Source organism: Brienomyrus brachyistius, chromosome 12 (genome assembly GCF_023856365.1).
Source record: "Brienomyrus brachyistius isolate T26 chromosome 12, BBRACH_0.4, whole genome shotgun sequence".
Lineage (NCBI taxonomy): Eukaryota > Metazoa > Chordata > Actinopteri > Osteoglossiformes > Mormyridae > Brienomyrus > Brienomyrus brachyistius.
The window spans coordinates 23,314,462-23,334,634 of record NC_064544.1 but is presented as its reverse complement, the minus strand read 5'-3'; the positions used below and the strand labels follow the sequence as shown (position 1 = coordinate 23,334,634).

The following is a 20,173-nucleotide window of genomic DNA, read 5'->3' as shown; positions in this document are numbered from 1 at the left end:
GCTTGAGGTAAACTTACCCAGTTTTCCACCTGTCAGCGGTCCTGCATGCGGATTGTGTGTTTGCCATCCCAACGAAAGACACAGGCCTTTGCTTTTGTCACAGGCTCTAGATCAGATTTAGATCAGGTTCTGACATGAATTCCTTCTTCTTTCCTTCCTTTCTAAACCAGTACTTTTACTTCTACTATGTGCGTCAGATGATCTACTGATAAAAAAGTGAATCATCAACCTTTCCACACTTTTCAGGTCAAAGCATGTTCTCCTCATGGTTTTACCTGCATCTTTCATGGCCTATATACTGGAAGGTACTGCTACTAACTCCCATGCTTGACCTGCATGATGTGTGCAATAGATGCCACTCGTGCTTCCTTTTGGTCGTCCTCACATAAAGACTGTAAAAACCTTGTAGGTAGGCTTGCCCCTATAGGTCAGAAAATGTAGTAACATATTTACAACTAAACCACGCAGAGTTGTATTCCCCACTTTAGCCATAAATCTACTTCTCAGAGTGTCACTAGCCTCTTGGCTTCTCCTGCCAGCGAGATGCATTTTGTGTCTAGTGAGGTAATAGAAACACCAAGACTATGTGGCTTTGCTTTGGTACTGAATTCACTCATCATTGACTGTAACATGTAATTGAACCTCAATCTAAGTGCATTAAGGAATGAGCTGAAAACTTAACTTAAATTCTTGTTTTTATTTTCTTGATGGAAGTCAGTAGCATTCCTATAAACTCCGAACTCTGGAAATAATTCCTATAAACTCCAGCAGATTTGGATGGGATACAGGATTAACTTCTTGTAAATACACTTCTTGTAAATATACTTTCTGCCCAAATGTGTATCAGTAAAGCATAAGTCATTTCATGTTTAACGAATATGTAGTTTAATTCTTTCATAATGTTCTCCTTCTCTCCTGGCATGTGACCATCCTTTGTTTACTGAACTTCTGCTGTATCATCACAGAACTCATATTTCACAATCGTTTTCGTTGCTGTTGGCAACAGCAATGCTCTCTTGACATCAATTTCTTCTATAAAAGTCCTGCGAAAGAGGAGATAACTTTGGATAGGGTTACAGGTAGTTTCCAGCTACCAGGAATGGCATTTTTAAACAGGAATCATCTTGACAAGAGGCTGGTTTGCAGTTACAGTATACAGCTCGGTACTCGAGTGCCAGTAGGGCATTATTCATGATACAAATCAGATTGATTAAACTTCTTGGAAATGCCTCACAGTACGTACAATAGTGTCTGCCACTTCCTCTTGAGGTTTCCGGCTCTGTATCCAGTCATGTTGAAGGTGCTACTGTCCAAACTTACCCCACATCCTTCAGAGGATATTCCTGATATATGTGGTTACAATTAATAGCCACTAAGAGGACTGATCATCCAAAGTGAATTTCCTTCTTTTTCACAAAAGTCTTTTTATTCTAGGAAATTCCACCAGTCAGCATATAACAATTGTACAATTATTCTTTTCACAAAAATTTCCTGCCAGCTAATGATAAATAGCAATTAGAAGGCAGCTGCTGTTTCAGTTTGCTTCAGGGTCTTTAATTCCAGATGCTTAAAAATCCACAAATTCAAAAAGTAATAAACACAGTAGCCCCACAAGCAGAGGTCAGACATGATGCTCCACACGAGTGACGTTCCATTAATCAGCTCCTTAGCGAAATACTGCTTGTGATTTTATGTGTTCTGTGTCATTATGGTTTGGTGGTTCACAAGCCCTTGGTCAGAGGGGTTGGCATGTTGACCGTGGAAGGCATCCAGCTAACAGGGAACCTTCCCAGAACTTTAGCCAATGTTATGTTAAGGTCTTATGAAAGGAGACAGAGAATGTTATTACTGTAATGTTAATGGAACATCCTTTTCATGCTTACATCTTAACAAAGGCTCTGTCAATGTCAGTACAATAACATCATGTTTCATTAGATTATTTGGTGAAGATGAAAATTCCAAGGTGTGTGACGTGACATCCAACCAGTCTCCTGTTTGAGCTACACATCTCGGAACAAACATGGCTGCCTCCACCGACAGGCTTTTGTTGTTGTTGTCTGAGCATAAAAAGTTAATGGAAAGACTATTTAAAAGGTATAGAAATTAGCTTTGAAGTGATATTCTTTTTTTTTCCAAGAGTCAAACAAGTTGACAACTCGCTGACAGATTTAAGAGTGTCATACACATTGATTTACAAATGCACCACCCATCCTTGGGCCAACGACCTTTGAAATTCAAAGTGACAGTGATACCCACTGCTCTACCACCACCTTCACTTGCTTCTGTATTGTTATTATTAGTAGTAGTAGTAGTAGTGGTGGTGGTGGTGGTGAGATGATGTTCTGGGAACATCAGGAAAACTGTACACTTTTAACTTTTCGCTACTTAATCATCACATTTGCTAAACATGCGTGGAATGGAAAATAGTTAGTAGAGTATGTGCTAATATCCCATAATCCCTCATACCATCTCAGTAGCCCACATGTGACCTCCCCACATCCTCATGGTATTTCATACATATCCTCCATATCCAAGTGTGTTCTCTCCCCTGGGAACACTTACCCAACATTTACCCAACACTTAGACAGAAGTTGCCACTAATTTTTATAAGGTTCAGAGTTTAAACTCAAAGGATCACAAGCAATATGATCATTAAGAATATGGTCAAAGGGGGGGCTGTGCTTGAGCGTCATTAAACAGGAAAGTCAGCCTGAACTGCTGTGGTCAAACCTCCCCCTTGACATCATTACACTGGGGTGGCATCCAGATGCTGTTTCCTACATGACCAGCGAAGCCCTCCTTACACAGCAAGCTGACATGTGGGCTACAAGACTGCTTTCTATAACAATAATATCATGGACAGTCAAGCAAAGTCTCCACAATCATGATCTTCACAAATATTCCGAATAGATGGTAAGTGTACAAATACATGTATCGACAAATATATGGGACCGGGCCATCTGTTTTGGAAACACCTCTACCAGCCTATACCACTCTATGCTTCTGAATGCTTTTAATGTTGCATTTTCTCTGCTGATTTGAATGGTTGTTTAATTAGGTTCTTGCTTTGTTTGCAAGTGGTTATGTAGCTCTTGATCTGATGCTAATTCTCCTTCTACTTGGGCATTCACTGAAGGCAAAGCCTACCCGAGTCCCTGACAGCGCTGTGCTTCTGAATTACTGCCGTGCTTATATGTTGGTTTGAAGGAAAGCATCTGCTAAATAAATAAATGAATGTCATTTATGAATACATAGAGCATGCTAATGTTATGTGTGAAGGGTCTCCATCTCTGATTTTGAAGACCTCAAATCAATTAGCAAGTGCTAACCTGCCTCACTAATGTGGTTCTGATTGCTGTGGCCAAAAGGCTCCAGAGAAAAGGTTAGCTAATCAATAAAATTTGAAAGGCTGAAATAACAAGCAAACGGCTTAATTATAAGTCTTACTCAACGACAAGTACCGACTTAATTAACAGCGAGCGCTAGCTTAATCAACACTGAACACTGTCTTAATTAACAGTGAACACAGATTCTAGAAATGGGTATTTTAAGGTAACACAAAATCTGCTCAAAAAGGTAAGGCACCACTGTAATACAGATGCAAGTATTACTCAGGGAATTGCACATTGCATTTCATTGTACCTGCTGTTTGCAATGAAATATCTATTCTATTCTATTCTATTCTATTTCACATATGAAACATTAGAAGCCAATTAGGAGAGTCACTGTGGAATTCTGCCCCTGGTTTTAAGCTGTCCTGATCTCCCACTTGTACAACCCAAACATAGCTCACTGAAAGGCATATTACACACTTTATTGTTTCACATTTGTGAGTCTTAATTTGTATCAGCAAAAGGGACAGAAATGTGTGATCTCAGAGTCATAATGGAATATGTGAGGAGCATCCCACCCTTTTCCTTTAGCAGTGCCATCCCAAGGCCCCTATTTAACAAAATAACCCAAACAAACCAACCCTCATAAGGATATATGTGTCAAATCAAGCTATCCCTGATTCAAGTCACACGTTTGAAAGAAAGCAAAACAGAAACACTGAGGGACAAAGGCTACATCTGTAATGTTCAGTATGCTGAAACAAAGGAGATTTGCGTGTGTGTGTGTGTGTGGGGGGGGGGGGGGGGGTGATGGCTTTAGGATAGTTTGGGCTGCAGCTGCGTGACAGAGCACAGCTAATGAGCTTTTATGGAGGGTCTGAAGACCGTCACGCATGTCACACATGAGCTGCACCTCCCCGTACCTGCCAGAGAGCCGCAGCACCGTGTAAAGGGACTCCTGCCTGCCATTTTCCAGCTCATTCTGTAATGGGACACTGCGCCCAAGATCAACACCTTTGTTTGTGATTGGATCTAATTACCTGCGGGGTCAGACTTTCCCACACCGGCTTTTCAAACACAGATTTCACTACAGTACTCCTTTGTTCCTCTTTTGGAAGATGACATTCCTCTCTTCCGTCATGAAGAACTGGAGGTTTGTATGGATGCAGTCACATAGCCCATAGTAGTAGGTGTTTGTGGAGAAGCTGTCTGTCATTACCTCATCTCTGGGGCTCCACAACCACTGTGCTATGTTACTGTAATTATAGCCTCAACCAGCACAATCCTTCCATAATCACCTTCTTAGACTGCCTAAACAGGAGTGATCTGCTTTGGACTACAAGTACAATAGATCATAGTAATTATTTTGGACTATTCATGCCTAAGCAGACAATGAAAGGGAAAGTACCAGCTGAATCCTGAACCCAGTTAGCTAAAAATGCTCGTTCCTTTACCTTACTGGTCTCATTCCATGGATTCAGCACAAAAATGGGTAAAATGATGTAACAAGAAGGTAGGAAAACATCTTAAGTGTTGCATCTCACCTAAGCGGCGCCATGATTAATGCTTGTAAAATGTGTTGTTCCCTGATTTTTTGCACCATCATTTTGGTGCCCAACAGAAGTGCCTATCCCTCTTGGCAGAGCAGGTTCTCCTGCCTGAACTCAGCATGTTCAGTCGGATCTGTGAGAGGTACAGGCTGGTCCCCAGGTTACCTCATACTCCAAATAACTTGGCTTCAATTGCAATCAGCAAAGGTCATAATAATTAAGCATCTGATTCGGCAGATTGCAGCAGGAAAGGTGAATTTCAGGTACAAATCCATATAATGTCGATATTAATGTGGATATGTTTTCCATAATGTCCACACTAATGTTCAAAATACTATGAATATGTATATATGTGTATTTTAATGTAGTTTTAAACTTCAGTCCCCACTTCACACACAATGTAACTTCTTATGTGGTATGTGGATGGTCATCTAATCATTAAAGGATTATTACAGATCTCCAGAAAATGATTCTGCTATCACGATTAAACAGCATAAAAAAATAATGATATTTATTGGTCTTTCAGCTCCCTTATATTATGGGATTGAAAGAATCAAATACAACCACAGAAAGTGACATGCATGATGTTAAAGGGTGGGGTATACTGGGTGGGGGGCAGGCAGTCATGTGACTTATTATGTGATTTATTCATGCAGAGTTTAACTTATTCCATTACATTCCGGTTGAAGTTCAGATTTATTTCAATAGCATATTTAAAATAAGCTCAATAGGTTTAACCAAAGTGCAGAACAGCAGCAATAAAACTCCAATATTGTTGATAAAAATTCCTTATTCGCTGACATGAATATACTGTGTATCAGTGTGTTTCCGTTTTTCTCTGCCTCAAGACCCTGAACCCCTGTTCTGACACCGGTTTCTACATTTTTGTTCCTGCCCCCCCTGCTCCTTGTTACTGTGCTGGTGTTTGCGTTACTTTGACTGTATTCCCATCCAGCCCATGTCCGTCCCTGAAATGGGAAAACTCACGGATAAACCCGCCCTCATTACTGGTCACATGGTTTCGCTCTCTGCCCTGACGTAAGCTGCTCTCACACACAGTCACTGCAACAATTTCTTGTTAATGATTACTCCCGTTATGGCAATGTGACTAAATCATCACTGTTATCTTTGGTTTTCGTGAGCCTCCTTGTCTTCACCTCGTCATCATCAGGTCCCTGATACAGACCCACTTTGATAAATATATATGGGACTTTTCTGCTTTTGAACACGCTGCCTGCCCCCTCATGTCTGGTATCCTGTCCTGGGGATCCCCTTCATCCAGACCCTCTGTCTCTCTGTTCTGGGTAAGCATTTAGAGATTACATCTTAATATTCAAAACAAATCACCCGCATACTTCAAGTAGTATAATGGTTATCATGCATAACTTTTCACCGGCTGACCTTTGCCAGCAACTACAAAAGCTTAAATCGAATGCTGGATATTGACTGAAGTGATCTGGCTTTCACAGTTAGCTTCCTACATAGCACTCCTCAGTGGGCTGAGGTCAATTTGCCACTCTGGCCTCATTCTGTGCTTCCTGGTGCATTATGGGAGTTTGGGAAAGGAATCCGCTGACAGCTGGATTGTGACCTCAATAAAATATTTTCAAAAGAAATATTTTCCAAAAGAAAACTTACATGGAATGTCTCTGTTCTATCCCGGTGTTTTTATGGAGTTTATTTATAAGATTTATAAGTTTACTCTGATGACTGAGATGGTCTGTTTAATATATATTCACTGACCTCTAGCATCATGGTCTCCAAGAGTCACACAAACGCAGCTGTGGAACCGTTGCTATACCTTTGAGCCCTGCAATACACAGTCATGCAAATAAGCATATAATTACACAGCTGTAAACTGTGAGTCATTCTGGATAAAAGCTGCTGTAGTTAAGGAGCCCGTGTGAAAATGTACACAGCACCTGGATGAGCCAACACACACTCCCAGTCAGGGTGATGTGGTTCCTGGTTGAGTTACCTGGCCTTAGGCAGGTTGGTCAGACTTACTTCCCGTGATCCAGGTGGCTCTCAAACACCCTTTCACACACTCCGAAACTGTTCTGACTGCATAAGCAATGAAAACCTTGATGCACAAAACTTACAGATAAGAGAAGCATGCCCTTTAATAGTAAGCCGTACATATAAACCTGGCCATTGTGCTGCAGGATAATGAAGCATTTTAAACCAGAACCTGGGAGTGGCATGCATTCATACCTCTGGGACCAGGGTTCGAGTCTCTGCCCTGGTTCCGTTTGTGTCTATTGAGTTTGCATGTCCTTCCTGCTGTCTCTGGTTCCCCCCACACAGTCCAAAACCATGCTAAGGTGAACTGGAGTTGCCAATTTGTCCATAGGTGCATAGGTGTGAATGTTGTGTGTTCCCTGCACTAAGCTGGTCTCCCACCCAGAATTATTTCCTGCATTTTGCTAATGGCTTCCAGGATAGGCTCCACACCCCTGTTTAGTAGGTATGGAAAATGGGTGGAAATCCAGAAACAGTATCAGAATGGAACCACAGTTCTTCCTGTATGTTAAATAAATGTAATCTGCTTCCTGCGATATATAAATGTAACATTTCTTTTGTACTCACATGCAAGACATTTAGGAGGCCCCATGTCGGAATGCATTACCTCATCTAAACTTCTGAGAAGGCCAGCAGTCCATTGGATGATGGGCATGTGAAGTCGTTCTTTCAGAAGTGCCAAGGATTCCAAAGGGGCAGTCCAACAATGACCACTGGCGATTCACACGGTGCCGGACATGGGAAAAGCAGCACTCAGGGAATTATGGGAAAGCTCTGACATGGTTGAGGTGCCTGTTTTCATTTGGGCCTATCACACACACACACACACACACACACACACACACACAAATATATATATATTTAGAGAGCAGGATCAGAAAGTCCCTGAAGAAACTGTGGGTTATGGGTTTTGCTTAAAGGCCCAACTGTGAGATCACACTACCACCCCTGGGATTTGAATCAATGATCTTCTGAGGGCAGGCACCACATACATTAAAGGCATAGAAACAAACAGCACTTTTCCTAAAATATTTGTCTTAAATAGTTCTCCGTAACTGCAGTGCTTCAGTTATTGCATAAATGGTGGTTATCCTTCCATCCATTTTGTAAAACCACTCATCCTATTCAGGGTCATAGGGGAGGCAGGGAACAACCCAGAATGGGGGCTCTCACACATGCACTCCTATGGGCAATTTGGTAACTCCAATAAACCTCAGCTGGTTTTTGGACTGTGGGGGGGACACTGGAGTACTTTGAGGAAACCCCACAATGACACGGGGAGAACATGCAAACTCTGCATACATGGAGCCACGGCAGAGAAGCAAACCCAGACCCAACATACAGGCAACAGTGCTAACAACTGCTCTATTAACAGTGGCTATGAAATGAATGATAAAATAACAGAGAATAGTGATGGCAATGGTTAAAATGATACTGCACTTTACATCTCCAACAGACCTATTAGGACACAGTTTCTCTGTACAAAAGTACCTTCTCATTCAAGCTTCATTTTCTTTTAAATCAGTTCCAGGCTTATGCGAGTTTTCTGTGAGTCACACGAAAAGAAATATTACTCTTCATATATTACAGTGATTTTCTGTTCTTTAGACTCCCCCAGGAGTACGACAGAAACAAGCATGTGAGAAGGTTAATTGCTCTAATGAGCTGTTGCTCTTCTCTGCCCATGTATTCATCGCAAACAGCATCCCCACGCTGAACCATTAACTAGCACTGCACAGTGTCTAGGTGGGCCAGTAACTATTCATTATAATGACCGACTCACTTGTAAATGGAAATTACCAGCATTGATATTGTCCTCCGGTTTTATGCAGCAGAAAGCAAATCAACACCTTCAAATGGCATGAAATCATACAGAACAATTAAAGAGTTAATGATGAAACGCTTTGTCTTAAGGCATAATTAATGCTCGGCAGGTTCTCTGGTGCTGCTTAGTTGCACTTGATTTCCTGCTCAGTCAGATTGGGGCTAAACCAGGAACTAAGTGCCTCGTTCAGGTGTCCCATAGTGATGTTAAGATGCCAGCCATAGAATCTGATCCCACAACTTTCTGGAGAAAGTTAACCTACAGAGCTAGACTCCACCCCACAATCTGAAACTATTAAACCATTTATTATGCTTATTGTGCTTTTAGACGCAGATTGTAGTTTTTGAAACCCATAACCAGGGCTATATTTTGGGTTAAATGACTATCATTAGAACATTTCATAAGACATTTCATATGTGATTATCCATTTGAAAAATCACACTCCACAAACTGAACGTGAATTTTATTACAATTGCGTTGGATCAGTATAAAAACCTGTGAAGGCTCGCGGTCACAGCGCTTCCTGTAGGTTCGACCGAGCAACGAAAACACCACAGTTGAAGATGTGAAACTGCTCAGTGGGAGGATCTAGCCAGGAGTGACGGCGAGGGAAGCGACTGATAGTGACCCCACCCATGACAGTTGGGATGGTTTATTTCACAGTCACGAAAACCCAGTCTTGCGTGGGCTAGTAAGTGATAACCTGCCATGACCAAAAATCTTTATTTCTCTACCCTGAATGTCAGCGGGACCCTCAGCGTGAAGCATTGAGGTTAATATGATGAAATGAGTGTGCTGTGGTTCAGCGATCAGTAATGGGTAGATCGGGACATACTGCGAGCTAAGGGCTGTCTGTTAGCCCCACGGAGCAGTGCAGACCTGTACAGACTGCGGCTAATTGCGAGGGCGGAGTTTCCCATCATAAAGACTTAGGAAACCGGGAGGGGGAAGAAAAGTGCTGGTGGGAGGAATGGAAGCCAGGCGCTTCTTTGACAACTTTCATTTTTCACACGATTTGCTTTTTAGTGATTTAATAGACAAAGGGGGATATGAGATATATATGATTAATAAAGACTTAATTGTTTTTTTTTAATAGCCAAATTCAAACTGACTGCAAATCGGTGATTTCCCAATTGACTTGAAATAATCTCGCCCGTACGGCAAACACACGCCCACAATAATAAATCCGATTTCTAGAATGCAGCAACTCTGGTCTCTAACCACACCTGAAGCAGCATGATCGCTTCTTTACAAATGCAAACCATACAGTATACATATCACATCAGTTATTTAAATCTTGTTTCGTGTCAATTTTTAATTCTTAAATGCTCTTAGTGTTTTAAAACTTCACGCGTCACATCTGCTGCTTATGTGAAAAGGAAATTATCGGTATTACATTACTGTGTGTATTATTATATAAATAATACGAATTTTGGAAGATAAAAAAATAAATTTGTAAATTGGCAACTGGAGATGCTGCTGCAATGTGGTCGCAGGGAGATTGAAGTAAATACTAAAGCATTTTTTAATTTTGAAAATGAAAACATAAAAACTCGCAGCTATTGCTCTGAAACCATTAAACATTAGAATGCGGGAAACAGTTGCTTTATTTACTTGCCTACATAGTTTCATTTAACAAGTAAATGCGTTTTGTCCATGTATGAAAACTAGGCGCTGCATTCCCTGCTGCATAAATGCGCCAGATTGTCGCTCGAAACCGAAACGTTCTCCGAATATAAAAGATCTGCCCAAGGAATTATAATAGAAAAATATAATGCACAATACAAGTATAATCTTTAAGATGGGGATCCAGTTTTGTGATTTCCTTTTATCATAGGCCTACATGTTATAGTTTCCAGACATCAGCACTCGTCAATGTCCATATGGTAGTGGTGTAACCATTAGTATTTCATTACTCTTTCTGGCTTTGCTAAATTACGAAACTGTATACGCTATGGTGAGTCGGACGTAACGATTTGGCTGTTTAAACCGCATACGCAATATTTCAGTTCACTTTGTTTAAACACATTGTAACTTTTTCGGTGAGTCAGCCATACTAACAGCAGTACGCAGTTAGTGATTGAAGATCCAGCGCAGGGAGTGACAGTGGTCTTCCTTTGACGTGAATCACACACCCTGCAAACATCTGAGCGTCTCATCGATCCCCCTCCCCGCCTCACCCATCTGTAACCGATCGACTGCTCGCCATCCCCGTGGTCGGTATATTGTCTCTGAGTCACAGCTGGGGGTGGGACGGGCAGCCCCTTTGCCAGCGGGAGGATGGGCGTGTTTATGACTGACACGCTATACATGCGCTGGAGGGGATCGGCAACTTTCACTACCTAATCCCGAGGCAGCCGAAGTAGGGCAGGCGAAAGAGACGGGGACAAGGGGAAGGGGGCAGGACGGTGCCGCTTTTGTGTCACACAACTAGTTTATTCAGTTGTAGTCAGCCCGAGGTGCTTTTAAGGGTTGATTTCTTTTAAATGAAAGCCGGAAACCTATGAATATTTTTTGTAATGAAGCGGATATACTGCAAGGTAAGCGATCGTAATAACTGCAGTTGATTTAGCTGTTTTATGTTACGTTGTGCAAAGGAGTCCGATGCATTGCTTATGGATTTGGAAAAGGTCCTTTAAAAATATTTGTCGATTATTTTGGATTGTACGATGTAATCTATGAATGCAGTTTAACACATGCATTTCGAAAATAAGTTTGTGTTTGTTGCTTGGCAACAGCGTAGTACTATTAATTTCTGGTGATTATTGCTTTTCTGCGTATATTTTACAGCAGTATGTTTTTATTCTTCCCAAAACTACACGTAAAGTGCATTTGTTGCCAAATAAAACTGGATTACAGGATTAGTGAAAATCTGCATTTTGATGCAGAAAATGAAATGTAATACAGTATAACAGATTGTACAGGTATTAGTATATCCCTTCACTGCACGTCAGGCTAGGGCTGCTAAAATGTAAAAATACAAGGTACAGTTTACTGCGAGCGTCGACGGGCCGGCTTATGTTTCGTGTTGTTTTTGTTCCCGCGCACATTTGATAAGCAAGGAATTTAAAAACAATTACCTATGTGATTTGAAGGTGATGCAATGTAGTACGATTTTATTTTGTTTCTTTATAGCATATATGCTTAAATTATATGTAGCCTAGTATCTACTTAGATGCACTTAAGGCTTGTAGGCAATATTGATAATATGTTTCGGTTTTAAATATACTCCCGGGATTTTATTTTTATTATTATTATTACGCGCCTGTTTAGTTTTCCCACATTAGAGGACTTCGCAGCAACTTTAAGATCAGTTTCTTTGTCAGTAGGACTGCGCGCGCCCAGAGGGTCCGCCACTCTTGCACTTTTGTCATTTCGCTTCTGGTCAGTGCAGTGGTGCAGGTATCTTACGAATAACATCTTTCAGTTCGGTGGTATGTTACAAAGGCATCTACGCAATAGCCACAGCGCATGGGGCTGTACTCTAAATCAGTTCGTTTTTTTGACGTGAACGATGACAAGTGTAATGCTTTGGCTTTGATTTTGCTATTGAATAAAGTAGAATTTAAAATGCACGTTTGTTTTTTAATCGTTTTGCAAGTTTTATCGAGGATTGTTCGGGCGTGTGTAATAGAAATGACTGAGACATTGTGCAATTCCAGAAAATTACCTCAGATCTTATTCTCTTTTAATTTAAAATGTTTCCTCCAAGGCTGATATGCTCAAAATCATGCATGTCACATTATTTTAATCACCACACACACAAGCACTTTTTAAGTTTAGAATATTGAATTGTATGCAGTCCCAAATATTCTTTATTGGCATCAAAAATAATGACAAATTGATCTCTCTACTAAATACCACAGAGGTATCAGGAAGCAGATTTATTTGACCTAGTTTCAGTCCAAAACAAAGCATTTTCATGACTTTTTTGTTTCTTTTTTTTCATTTCAGTGATAGGCTGAACCAAGCAAAGGCGGAGTCTGTAGGAAAGAGGCTCTTTCAGGCAGACAGTTGTTCTCATGTAGAGCCTCATCCAATGTGGCGGATAACTGGGACCACTTTGCCAGGCTGATAAAGACCTAGCTGAGCACCTCCCTGATGGCAAGCCTATTCTTTGGGCTGCTTCTTTTCGCAACGTGGCCCCCATCTGTGCTGTCTCGTCCCCCCGGGGCCATAACCTCACCGTCACCAATGCCGGATGGCGGCCAGCCTAATGGGACAAGACAGAGGCTCCCTCAGATCATCATCATCGGCGTGAGGAAGGGTGGCACACGGGCCCTCATCGAGATGCTGAGCCTTCATGGCGATGTGGTGGCAGCCCGCAACGAGGTGCACTTCTTCGACTGGGAGAGCAACTTTGAGAGGGGCCTGTCCTGGTACGTAAGCCAGATGCCCCCCTCCTTGCCTGGGCAGCTGACCGTGGAAAAGACCCCTGCCTACTTCACCTGTAGCCAAGTTCCGGAGAGGCTTCACCGCATGGACCCCAACGTGAAGCTTCTGCTCATCCTCAGGGACCCCACAGAGCGGGTCCTTTCGGACTACACACAGGTCTTCTACAACCGGCTCCAGAAACATAAGCAGTACCATCCCATTGAATCAGTGCTGCTAAAGGATGGACAAATGAACCTGGACTACAAGGCCCTCAACCGGAGCCTGTACTACCTTCACATGCAGAACTGGCTGCAATACTTCCACCTTGGGCACATCCACATCGTTGATGGTGACCGGCTCATTGAAGACCCCTTTCCTGAGATGAAGAAGGTGGAGAAATTCCTTGGCTTGTCACCCCAGATCAATGCCTCGAACTTCTACTTCAACAAAACCAAGGGCTTCTTTTGCCTGCGGGACCACGGCCGGGAGCGGTGTCTGCACAGCTCGAAGGGGAGGGCCCATCCAGAGGTGTCCCGCCCCCTCTTGGACCAGCTGTACAGCTTCTTTCACGAACCCAACAGAAAGTTCTTCCAGCTTGTTGGAAGAACCTTCAACTGGAACGACAGAACCAGATTCCAGAAGTACCATCAGTAAATACATGACGCACTCTGAATTAACTCATGTACAGCATACAAAATGGCATATAAACAAAATATATTTTTTTATGTTTCTGTTTTCTTATTCACTTGGGACTCTACTGCTGTACGTATCACTGTGCCGTTTGGTGGCCAATCATCCCGTGGCACCGAGATGCATTCAGATCGCTCTTCTTCCTCGAAGCTAAAACGTGCTGGAGACTCGTGCAATGTTATCCTGCGAAGTGGTCAGTGTTACGACGTGCATTACGACTGAAACATACCAATGTGATAGTCACACTCCAATGAAGAATCTGCACTCTGTCACATATAGACGGATTTCTTTTTGCTTTTTATATCTGTGTCTAGCTGAATGATTTCCTTTGTGCTAACAATTAAATAATATACAAACTCGTCTTGTATCTCTGTGATGAAATTTTTTAGATATTTAGTGTCAAGTGTGGTGCATTTTAATAGTTATATAAATACTGAGACATTAAGGGATGTTTAAATTCGGTAACACTTTACCTGAGGAGGCACAAATAATGTAGTAGTACTATCTTACTTAATATATTAATCAACCAGAAACTAAGCAGCAGCGATGTACTGATGCCATGTTCGTTCATCATTAATCAGTCAAAATAGTTCATGAATTTCATGCAGTTACTATATTTGTTCATGATTTATACTTGACTAGTAACTGTGTTGCCAAGTCACTTGTGCCCTTCAAGTGAAGTTTTACCTTAAATTCTACCAAACAAGCATTAGTGGGTTATTTTTCCTACAGTGCAGCCTGTAGGTTAGTATTATGTAAATGTCAATGACAATTTTAATGAAGGATTGACACAAATGAAATGTATTTTTATTATCGTGTTTCCCATGATTGTTGTGTGTTTATTGTAAAACATTTTCTGTATTTTTATATAGACTCGGGTCGATTGTGGAGTTAATTCCATATAATGCGCAAAGTGAAGAGGAAGGTAAAATTTAAAAACCCTCTCTGGTCCAGTTACTGGAGAGTAATGTGTATTTATTAAAGTTGGGGATGGCCGTGAGAGCGTCCAAAAACTGTGTCTTACGCTGTTTAACCCCGTTTGTGAGAGGCTGGTGTGGATGGTGTGTGGTCCAGTTTCCTAATGAACGAGGCTTGATTTTACTGTTATTTATAATTTAATTAATTAATTTAATGCAAATCAAAACTCCCCATTCAGATCAATAGATTTTAATAATATGTTCATATCCCATTACCAGTTAAGTGATGTAATTATCTGAACAATACTCACCACAGTAAAAAAAAAAAAAGTTTTCTTCCGCATTCCAGAACCTCTGAATTATAGCTAATTTAAGTAAACCTAGTTTTTATGCATTTTTCTTTTCACTGTTTTGGAAGTTATAGCATACTGGCCATCTTAAAGGCATATCCAACTCCAAGATCTTATACAAAACAAAAACAAATCAATCCAGTCTGGTTGGCTCTGCTATGGAGGGGGTAAGCATGCCCCGGCAGTACAAAACAATATTAAAATGAGAAAGCGTGATGTGGAAGATTTTGATCACTGTTCCGCTTCGACTCAAGCAAAGAATTGGGATCTTATTTGTCATCTCTGAGAATGTTCTCCATTATCTTCCTCAAGCTCTTCTAGATGCATTGCCTTATCAATATGTGATTCCCTAGAGATGTACTGCAAAACAGACAACCAATATTTCCTGTTATGCTGGTCCATTTCTTCAGAAACAATGTCCTGCATTACCCTCTCCAGTTTCCTGGTCCAGTGCATTTCCTGTTCCAGTCAGGCAATTCTACACTGGTTATACCTACTCTGCAGGAGGTAAACATGCACCTTGGTTTTCACATTGGTCATCCTTTAGATCCTTCTCCTGATTTTATTTTTATCCATTTTCTAACCACATTTCCTAGTTAGGGTTACCTGGAGCCTGTCCAGGCAGCATAGGGGGCAAGGCAGGGGGACACCATGGTTGGGATGCCAGTTGTCCACAGGAATTTAACACTATGAACAATTTAGCAGTACCAGTTACTCCATGTCTTCATACAGCAGGAGGATACTCACATGATACAGGAAGGACATCCAGACTCCACTCATGCAGCCCTATAATGGTATGGTCAGCATAATTACATGATGAACTTGATCTGGGTGGGGCATGGATTAGAAACACAGGTTCCTAAAGCAATGAGCCCTACTTTAACTCTTTTAGGCAAGACATGCAGTCCAAAATAATTCTGTTTAGTCCTAGGTTTGTTTTGTCAATTCATTGAAGACAAATGGACCTAATTTCCCTTATTAGAATTTAATAAGGAAATAAGAAACCTAATATAGTTTTAATGCAATGAGAGCGCAGTATGACCTCTCACTGACCCTATTTGTGTTATTGTTCTTCCTAGTGAGAAAACAGAGGGACATTGTACTCAATTACACTGTCAGGGACAGTAGCAGTGGTGCTTGTAGGTGATTCAAAATAAAGATCTTGCGGAGGTAAAATCTTTGCTAGACTTTCATGTGAGGAGACACAGAGCTGCATGAGGATTTCTGTATTAAATACATAGTTTTAAAAACCCTACAGATGGTTGATTATAGGCTCCTGTTTCCTTCCTCCTCGTGGCAACACCTGCAGCCTTTGGCAGACGAGTCCTCTTTATGCATTCAGGAATTATGGGATGTGATGTTAAAAAGCCAGGCGCCGGTCACTAGTGTATCTGCGGCCACGGATTGTGGGATGCGATCTGAAAAAGTCAAATGTTGGTCACTAGTGTATCTGTGGCCACAGATTGTGGGATGAGATCTGAAAAGGCCAGATTCTGGTCACTCGAAGGTCTGTGGCTGTGGGATGTGTCTCTGTAAACAGCATGAAATTGCATAATGGTAAGCATATTGGTTAATTTATTCACGTCTCAATCCCACGTGCAGCTAATGTGGTTGTCATGGAGAGTTTGTGTTTCCTAGGCACAGCTTCTCCCCAGGCTTAGGTAACTCCCAACCTGTTTGGCAGAAATGAGCCTGTTACGGATCATCACAATATCTGAGGAAAGCAAATATTTTGCAACTATGCATTTCCGCACGTGAGGAATTTGAGTTATAAGGCAGGCATTTGTGGGGGAGACGGAGGGGAAAGATTCACTGATCAAAATTTGAGACTCTGTTACATAAAAAGTCAGTGTATTTAGCGTGAATTGCTGAAGGGAAACTTCCTTTGGCATGCAGGCTTGGAAGTTCCTGAATAGATTGGGTCTTATTTTCAGTGAAACACTGAAAGTGACTGAGGTCAGCCTTTATGTCTGGACAGAAAGACTAAGCATCTCACAAAGAAAAACATAACCCATGGTAGTACCTTTACCTCTGCTTACAGTGCGCTCCCCCCCACGTGGTAATTTTGGGGGGGGAGTTCCATAAGGGCTGGGAGCTTCCTGAGCAGCTCTGCTTAGGAAAACACGCTGCGCTGTTAATATTGCCACAGAAAACATTCACCAAGCAAAGCACTGAAGCAGTGAAGCAGAGATTGTATCCAGATCACCAAGTTATCTTTAGGTGGATCCAAGACCCCAGAGAGATGCTCCTAGTTCTGTGGTTTTGCCTTTACGTAAATCACTTCATCCTATCAGTTTTTAAACTGGCCTTAATTAAACTACAATTACTCAGTTTATAACTAATTCCTGCATTATACAGGGGCTGGACAATGCAACTGAAATACCTGGTTTTAGACCACAATAATTTATTATTTTATTTCCAAACGGGGTAGTGCAGTCTATGCAGTATTGGTTCGTTTTGGATATGACAGAAATATGGGGCGTAGCAATATAGGTAAAGATACTAAACATTTTTGTACTTGTCACTTTTTCAACAATTAGTGCAATTTTATGACATTTAGCTAGAAGTCATTGGTGTTGTGGATCATCAGATTTCTTTGCTGTGTAGATTATTTTCAAAATTGTTTCTCAAATGTAAATATAAGTGGTATGTCTATATATAAATATTAAATGCAAATATAAAACTTAAATGTAAATATAAATGTTAAACGTAGACTCTAAATGTTGAGAACATATGCAAATTCCCCATGAAAAAGTCAGACACTGGTCATTAGTGTATCTGCAGTCACGGATTGTGGGAAGTTACGTTCCAGACCATCGGCAATAGGTGAGAATCCACGATACAGAATGACCATATAAATCAGGGGTGTTCAGCCTTATCCACAAAGGGCCAGTTTTTGGGGTAACCTGTAGGTCAGCTGTTCAAAACCAGGTGTGAGGCCTCTTCAGATAATCAGTCCTCTAATTAGTAATCTAATTAGGGAGTTGCAGCAAAAATCTCTAACTCCTGATATAAATAAACTTTTTTTTTTTTTTAAGATTCACTGACCTTACTTTTTTAAGCCTTAAAATATCCCTCCCACATGTAAACTTATTAAAACGGACCTTGTAAACACATATGATATGTGGATGCCGGGCTAAGGATATGAGTAACATAATAATAATATGTAATGTATATGTATGTACATACTCTGCACACATAGCAGAGAACTGTGATATGTCGGGGAAAAATAGCGGGGGAACGATAGGTGAATCTAGCAGGGATCAATGTATGTAATACATATATGTATGTATGTATGTATGTATGTAACAGTGGTTATACAGAATAAGAGAACACGCACACTGTGTGCGTGTGTGCGCGTTATTGAGTTATGATGGCTGCACAATTCATTTTTCCTTGTAATAACAGCAGAAAAAATAAAGTAGCAGGGTCTGAACATCAGTGCTCTCGCTGGGCTACCACGACCGCGATGCTAGTAATCAACAAAAGCCAGCCAAACAACATAAATATGCGCATGTTAACATGATTAAAAATATTTCATATCGTTCATAAGTGGCAAGACTGTAACTCTAAAACGTACCTTTTTTACACTTTATTAGAACTAAACGATTTCCCGGTTGCACTTCCTGTTGTGGTTGAGCGTGCACATGACATCATTCGCTGAGCGTGCAAATGGCTGAGAGTGCACCTGACATCGCTGGTGCCGAAATGCACGTTCTGCAGCCAAACTTTTTGACTTAGCACGGTTTCATCGTTACCGCCCATTTCTATGCAGATGGTTGTGGGGAATTTGCATATGTTCTCAACATTTAGAGTTTACATTTAACGTTTATATTCACATTTAACATTTACGTTTTACATTTAGACATTTAGATATGTTAATATTTAATATTTAGTACAGGATTGTTTCTTTACTCAGTTTGTTGATACCCCTACCAGGGGAGAAGCCGTTCTTGATCTTGTTTTATCTAATAACCAGGATAGGATTGGAAAATTAGAGATTTTAGAACCACTGGACGGTAGTGATCATAACTGTTATGGTCGCCGGTGAACGGGTAATCGCGCGGGCAGGCAAACAAGCAAGCAGGCGGGATACGGGGACAACGGGGATTTATTGAAAACACGGGGAGCAGGAAACATCGGACGCCAACTAACATCAATGACAGACACTGAACTGAGGCAAGACTCGGACTGAAATACACAAGACGGAGCAAAATAACTAGACACAGCTGGGTACAATCAGGGAAGCACACGTGGGTAATCAGGGGGGCGAGGCACACACGAGAATCGTACGAGCTGGGCGTGACAATAACATGGTTAAATTCGAGGTTAATTTTAGTGTCCAAAGAGCAAAATCCAAAACAAAAGTATGCAATGTTAGTGTAATCCGGGGTTCGATTCTTTTTTTTTATTTTATTCTGCGGAGTATGAATAGAACATGATATATGTGCTGCGCTGATGCAGGCACCGCATATGTTGTTTTGTATTCTGTTTCCGTTTACTTTAATTGGGTACTGTTATGTCCACCAATCGGGAAAAGGGGCGGGAGCAGGAGACGCTGGCGGGAAAGAGGAGACGCTGGCGGGAAAGAGGAGACGCTGGCGGGAAAGAGGAGAGGCTGGCGGGAAAAAGACGGGAGACGCTGGCGGGAAAAAGACGGGAGACGCTGGCGGGAAAAAGACGGGAGACGCTGGCGGGGAAGAGAGAAGCGGACAAGACTGCTCGTCTTGTGAGCGACTGTTTTCAAGCCGTGGAGCGGTAAGAAACAACAGCGTACCCAGTGAAGAGAGAGAAGCCGGCTGGAGCGGGAGTCGCAGGACTGCTCGTCTTGCGAGGGGCTCGCCATAAGCTGCGGACAGCGGCGAATCACCAGCACAGCGCTTCGGAGAGGGAGAATAAATTCGCCCTACAGGAGGGAAAGACTGTGGGACGAAAGAAAAATATTGATTACTCCAGGATTTGGAGCACGCCTGAAATTGGGTGGACTGGTAGGCATATTATTTTATTTATTTTGTTTTTGCTCTTCAGAGTGAAGCGGCCATTTTTCCGTTTGTGGTCACTACGGACTCAAGCATCAACCAGGCCTGCCACGATCTTTTGCTTTAATTTTCTT

The 20,173-nt window shown here is 41.6% G+C and overlaps 1 protein-coding gene across 1 annotated transcript; it reads left to right on the top strand.

Annotated features, from left to right (window-relative positions):
- The first annotated feature begins 10,933 nt into the window (after positions 1 to 10,933).
- On the top strand, positions 10,934 to 14,811 carry hs3st1 (heparan sulfate (glucosamine) 3-O-sulfotransferase 1). The gene is made up of 2 exons (XM_048971407.1): positions 10,934 to 11,269; positions 12,684 to 14,811. Exon 2 carries the CDS (start codon positions 12,831 to 12,833, stop codon positions 13,755 to 13,757), a length of 927 nt encoding a protein of 308 aa, XP_048827364.1. The 5' UTR covers positions 10,934 to 11,269; positions 12,684 to 12,830; the 3' UTR covers positions 13,758 to 14,811.
- The last annotated feature ends 5,362 nt before the right edge of the window (positions 14,812 to 20,173 follow it).

Bases quoted from the DNA above. Each gene is read 5' to 3' on its own strand.
- hs3st1 (XM_048971407.1), top strand. From the start codon at position 12,831: ATGGCAAGCCTATTCTTTGGGCTGCTTCTTTTCGCAACGTGGCCCCCA.